Source organism: Zonotrichia albicollis, chromosome 20 (assembly GCF_047830755.1).
Source record: "Zonotrichia albicollis isolate bZonAlb1 chromosome 20, bZonAlb1.hap1, whole genome shotgun sequence".
Lineage (NCBI taxonomy): Eukaryota > Metazoa > Chordata > Aves > Passeriformes > Passerellidae > Zonotrichia > Zonotrichia albicollis.
The window spans coordinates 10,323,830-10,330,366 of NC_133838.1; the positions used below are offsets into that span (position 1 = coordinate 10,323,830).

Here is a 6,537-nt window from a genome sequence, read left to right on the forward strand (position 1 = left end):
TTTCTGTCTCCTGTCGGTGCCATTGCTCGTTTTATCGCGGCTTTTTGGGTTCTGCCCGTCCTGAAATTCTCTCTTGCACTGCCAGGTCCCTCTCCAGGCCACGGGACAGCACCCCAGGGTCCCCCAAAATCCTCACCCAGCACCCCTGAGCCCCCCAGACCCCACACACAGCATCTCTGTACCCCTGAGTCCTCCCCAATCCCATATCCAGCACATCAGAGCCTCCAAAACCCCAAATCCCTGGACCCCCAACCAGCATTCTATCCTAGCACCCTGAGCCCCCCAAAATCCCACACACAGCATTTCTGTACCCCTGAGCACCCCTGGGTCCCCTAAAATCCCACACACAGCACGCCTGAGCCCCCCAAAATCCTCCACCCAGAACTCCTGAGCCCCCCAAAATCCCAGATACAGCATCTCTGTACCCCTGAGCACCCCAGAACCCCCCAAAATCCCCCATCCAGCACCCGAGACCCCCAAAATCCCCCATCCAGCCCCTCTGAGCCCCCCAAAATCCCACATACAGCACCCCTGAGCTTCCCAAAGCCCCCACCCAGCCCCTCTGAGCCCCTCCAGATCCCCAAAATCCCCCCCACCCCCTGCCAGCCCCCTCATTGTCCCCCCACTCTCATCACGTGACCCTCCCCATTCATACCCTTGCTAGCCCCGCCCCCTCTCTCCCTATTGGCTTCCTCCCGCGCACCGCAACCAATCACCGCCCAGAGCCGGCGGCGCGCGGAGGGGGCGTCGCCGCGCGGGGCCGGCGCTGATTGGCTCCTCCCCCGGGCGTAGCCCCGCCCATAGCGGAAGCAGGAAGCGGGCGGGCCGGCCGTGACCCGCGGGCGGGCAGCGCCGGCCGCGCCATGACGGGAAAATCGGTGCGGGACGTGGAGCGCTACCAGGCGGTGCTGGCCGGGCTGCTGGCCGAGGACGAGAACAAGTTCTGCGCCGACTGCCAGGCCAAAGGTAGCGCGGATGGGCGCCGGGGCCTGCGGAGCCCGCGCCGCACCGGATGCACCCCCCCCGCCCCCCCTCCATCCAACCGCACCGGCCTCGCCGCTCGGTGCTCCCCGGTGCGGCCGCTCCGCTGAGGGTTGGGCGGTCTGATGGGGATGGTGGGGATGGGTCCCGCGGTGTTGGCGGCAGAGGGGAGGGCTCCGGTGGTGGCGGGGAGACAACGGTGCTGGCCCGGGAGTTGTGCGGGGGAAGAGGCTGAGGCAGCCCGGGGGGATCGGGGGAGAGAGCGGAAGGGTCTTGGGGGCAAGAGCGGGATGAGTTTGGGGGCAAGAGCGAGGCGGATTTGGGGACAAGAACGGGATGAGTCTGGGGACAAGAACGGGATGGGTCTGGGGGCAAGGAATGGGTGGGTTTGGGGGCAAGGAATGGGTGGGTTTGGGGGCAGAGAGCGGAGGGGTTTGGGGGCAAGGAATGGGTGGGTTTGGGGCAGAGAGCGGGGAGGGTTGGGGGCAAGAATGGGGCGGGTGTGGGGCTGAGAACCGGGTGGGTTTGGGGGCAAGAACTGGATGAGTTTGGGGCAGAGAACAGGGTGGGTTTGGGGCAGAAAACAGGGTGTTTTTGGGGCGAGAAATAGGGTAGATTTAGGGGAAAGAACCCGGTGGTCTTAAGGGAAAGAACTCCGTGGTTTGAGAAAGAGAACAGGATGGTTTTGGGTGGGAGAATGGGGTGATTTTGAGGAAAAGAATGGGGTGGGTTTAGGGCAGAGAACGGAGGGATCTGGGAGCAAGAACGGAGTGGGTTTGGGGGAAGAGAGCGGGGTGGGTTTGAGGCAGAGAACCGGGTGCTTTTTGGGGCGAGAATAGGATGGGTTTAGGGGAAAGAACCCGGTGGTTTTAGGGGAAAGAACGCCGTGGTTTGAGAGGGAGAATAGGATGGTTTTGGGGGAACGAACTCTGTGGTATTGGGTGGGAGAATGGGGTGATTTTGAGGAAAAGAACTGGATGGGTTTGGGGGCAAGAACGGGGTGGGTTTGGGGCAGAGAACAGGGTGGTTTTTGTGCGAGAATAGTGTGGATTTAGGGGAAAGAACTCCGTGGTTTGAGAGGGAGAATAGGATGGTTTTGGGAGGAACAACACGCTGGTTTTGGGTGGGAGAATGGGGTGGTTTTGGGGCAGAGAACAGGGTGGTTTTAGCGGAAAGAACCCGATGGTTTGAGAGGGAGAACAGGGTGAGTTTTGGGACAACAACCCGGTGGTTTTGACAGAAAGAACCCGGTGGCTTTAGGGGAAAGAACTCCGTGGTTTGAGAGGGAGAATAGGATGGTTTTGGGGAAAAGAACCCGGTGGTTTTGGGTGGGAGAAATGGGATGGTTTTGGGGGAAAGAACTCGGTGGTTTGAGAGGGAGAGCAGGCCGTGTTTGCGGGAGAGAACTAGGTGGTTTTGGGGGAGAGAATACGATGGTTTTCGGCTGAAAACCCCCAGATTTTTGGGGGAGAGAACCCGGCGGTTTTGGAGGCACAACAGGGTGGTTTTGGGGGAAAGAACCCGGTGGCTTTAGGGGAAAGAACTCGGTGGTTTGAGAGGGAGAACAGGCCGTGTTTGCGGGAGAGAACGGGGTGGTTTTGGGGGAAAGAACGCCGTGGTTTTGGGGGCACAATAGGGTGGTTTTCGGCTGAAAACCCCCAGATTTTTGGGGGAGAGAACACGGCGGTTTTGGAGGCACAACAGGGTGGGTTTTGGGGCAGAGAACAGGGTGGTTTTGGATAGAAAACCCCCAGATTTTTGGCCGCAGCCCCGCTGGGTTTGGTGCGAGTCGCACCAGGAGGAGCTGCAGTTCCTGAGGGGAGATGGGGAGGGAGCGGCCCCAAATCTCGCTGGAAATTGGGAATTGTGGGAATCCCGGGAAACAGCCCAGAGTGGGTGGGGACCTCTCCTGAAAGGGGGAAGAAGAGAGGCCGGGAAAAGCCCGGGGCTGTGCAATTGAGGGAATTGCAGCTGAGGAGTCACATCCTGTCACCTGGGGCTGGAATGCTGTGACCTCACCCCGGCATCATGGACCACTGATGGAATTCCAGGTTTTTATCCTCTTTTCCCACCTGGATTTTCCCTGTGAGGGTGGTGAATCCTCTGGTACAGGAATCTGTGGCTTCCCCATCCCTGGAATTGTTCAAGTGGAAGGGACAGGAGGAGCTTTAAGGTCGTTCCCAGCCCAAACTATTCCATATTTTCTCATTTTTGTCTTTTTTTCCCACCTGGATTTTCCCTGTGAGGGTGGTGAATCCTCTGGCACAGGAATCTGTGGCTTCCCCATCCCTGGAATTGTTCAGGTGGAAGGGACAGGAGGAGCTTTAAGGTCCTTCCCAGCTCAAACTATTCCATATTTTCTCATTTTTGTCCTCTTTTCCCACCTGGATTTTCCCTGTTAGCTTGAATCTGTGACTTCCCCATCCCTGGAATTGTTCAAGTGGAAGGGACAGGAGGAGCTTTAAGGTCGTTCCCACCCCAAACTATTCCATATTTTCTCAGTTTTGTCCTCTTTTCCCACCTGGATTTTCCCTGTGAGGGTGGTGAATCCTCTGGCACAGGAATCTGTGGCTTCCCCATCCCTGGAATTGTTCAAGTGGAAGGAACAGGAGGAGCTTTAAGGTCCTTCCCAGCTCAAACTATTCCATATTTTCTCATTTTTGTCCTCTTTTCCCACCTGGATTTTCCCTGTTAGCTTGAATCTGTGACTTCCCCATCCCTGGAATTGTTCAAGAAAGGGACAGGAGGAGCTTTAAGGTCATTCCCACCCCAAACTATTCCATATTTTCTCATTTTTGTCTTTTTTTCCCACCTGGATTTTCCCTGTGAGGGTGGTGAATCCTCTGGCACAGGAATCTGTGGCTTCCCCATCCCTGGAATTGTTCAAGTGGAAGGGACAGGAGGAGCTTTAAGGTCCTTCCCAGCTCAAACTATTCCATATTTTCTCATTTTTGTCCTCTTTTCCCACCTGGATTTTCCCTGTTAGTGTGAATCTGTGACTTCCCCATCCCTGGAATTGTTCAAGAAAGAGATAGGAGGAGCTTTAAGGTCGTTCCCACCCCAAACTATTCCATATTTTCTCATTTTTGTCCTCTTTTCCCACCTGGATTTTCCCTGTTAGCGTGAATCTGTCACAGGAATCTGTGGCTTCCCCATCCCTGGAATTGTTCAAGAAAGGGACAGGAGGAGCTTTAAGGTCATTCCCACCCCAAACTATTCCATATTTTCTCATTTTTGTCCTCTTTTCCCACCTGGATTTTCCCTGTTAGCTTGAATCTGTGACTTCCCCATCCCTGGAATTGTTCAAGGCCAGCCTGGGATAGTGGAGGAGCTTTAAGGTCCCTCCCAACCCAAACAATTCCATGTTTTTCTCATTCCAAGGTGTGTTATGACCCCGGGCTATCTCAGAGAGGAAATGTTTGAATTCCAAAGGATAAACCAAAGGAATAAAACCGTTCCTTGTCCCCCTGTGGTTGCTGCTTTGTTTTCCCTGCAGCAAAAGAGTTAAAATTGCCCCAAAATCCTGTTTTAATGAGCTGCCATAATCTCTTGGAGATCTGGACTTGAGCCTCTGTTTCCCAAGAGCTGCTGGAATTGAACTTGGAGGAGGGATTGGCCAAATCCATCAGGAAACAAAGGGCTTGGTCACCTCAGTGTGACCTCCAAAACTGCACAGCCCCCTTGAACAACCTTCAAAATTAAGAGAATTATTATTTATTTTCACCACAATAACCTCATCCTTCCCACCTGGCTTGTGGAGATCAGGATGTTCCTCCCCCTGTGCCAATCCTTTGTCTCATCTCCCAGGCTTGGGAGAGGGCAAACTCCACCAAAATGGGAATAAATTATATTTAAATAAAATTGAAATTTAAAAAAAAATTAAAATAAAAAAATAAAATTCAAATTAAAAAAAAAAATAAATCAACCCCACATCTCAGGGTGATGGAGCTCCTCCTGTTCAGTATTCCAATTAATTAATTATTATCATCTTAACGAAGCTCTGGTGTGGAATTGAGCCTTTCCAAAGCTAGAAGCTGCTCCTGGCTGGGATTGTGGAGAAATCCTGGAGAGCAGCCTGGGGCTGTCCCTGATCCACTAATTACCCCCTGCACTAATGAGATTCCTGGCACTGGGGAATCTGCTCCTCCAGGGCACGTGGGAGCTGGCTCTGCCCAAATTCCAGGGAATTGCTGCAGTTTTGGGGCAGTTTTGGTATTTTTGGTGAATGGAGCTGTCTCTGCATGGAGCTCCAGAGAATTCCTGAAGTTTTGGGGCAGATTTGGTGAATGGAGCTGTCTCTGACAACAGTTCCAGGGAGAATTTTGCATTTTTGGGGCAGTTTTGGTACTTTTAGTAAATGGAGATGTCTCTGCATGGAGCTCCAAGGAATTCCTGCAGTTTTGGTGTTTTTGGTGAATGGAGTTGTGTCTGCCAAGAATTCTAGGGAGAATTTTGCATTTTGGGGGCAGTTTTGGTACTTTTAGTAAATGGAGCTGTTTCTACCCAGAGTCCCAGGAAATTCCTGCAGTTTTGGGCAGTTTTGGTATTTTTGGTGAGTGGAGTTGTGTCTGCCAAGAGTTCCAGGGAGAATTTTGCATTTTTGGTACTTTTGGTGAACGGAGCTGTCTCTGCATGGAGCTCCAGAGAATTCCTGAAGTTTTGGGGCAGATTTGGTGGATGGAGCTTTCTCTGCCCAGAGTCACAGGAAATTCCTGCAGTTTTGGGGCAGTTTTGGTAATTTTAGTGAATGGAGCTGTCTCTGACAACAGTTCCAAGGGAGAATTTTGCATTTTTGGGGCAGTTTTGGTACTTTTGGTCAATGGAGCTATCTCTGCATGAAGCTCCAAGGAATTCCTGCAGTTTTGGGGCAATTTTGGTACTTTTAGTAAATGGAGCTGTTTCTGCCAAGAGTTCCAGGGAGAATTTTGCATTTTTGGGGCAGTTCTGGTATTTTTGGTGAATGGAGCTGTCTCTGCCAAGAGTTCCAGGGAGAATTTTGCATTTTTGGGGCAGTTTTGGTACTTTTGGTGAATGGAGCTGTCCCTGCCCAAAGCTCCAAGGAATTGCTGCACTTTTGGGGCAGTTTTGGTACTTTAGTAAATGTAGCTGTTTCCAGAGTCACAGGAAATTCCTGCAGTTTTGGTTATTTTTGGTGAATGGAGCTGTCTCTGCCAAGAGTTCCAGGGAGAATTGTTGCATTTTTGGGGCAGTTTTGGTACTTTTAGTAAATGGAGCTGTCTCTGCCTGAAGCTCCAAGGAATTCCTGAAGTTTTGGGGCACTTTGGCTGAATGGAGCTGTGTCTGGCTGGATCTCCAAGGAATTGTTGCATTTTTTTGGGCAATTTTGGTACTTTTGGTGAATGAAACTGTCTCTGCCCAGAGTCCCAGGGAATTGCTGCAGTTTGGGTACTTTTGATCAATGTGGTGCCATGGGATCTGCCTCTGTGTGGAGCTCCAGGGAGAATTGTGCATTTTTGGGGCAGTTTTGGTACTTTTGGTCAATGGAGCTGTCTCTGCATGGAGCTCCAGAGAATTCCTGCAGTTTTGGGGCAATTT

At 52.2% G+C, this 6,537-nt stretch overlaps 1 protein-coding gene across 1 annotated transcript in view; it reads left to right on the forward strand.

Annotated features, from left to right (window-relative positions):
- Positions 1-779: 779 nt before the first annotated feature.
- The window catches only part of SMAP2 (small ArfGAP2), a 32,142-nt gene continuing 26,384 nt past the window's right edge, over positions 780-6,537 (forward strand). The window contains exon 1 of the mRNA XM_074555693.1: positions 780-966. Coding sequence (XP_074411794.1) covers positions 864-966 — 103 coding nt within the window. The 5' untranslated portion in view covers positions 780-863. The remainder of the gene's footprint in view (positions 967-6,537) is intronic.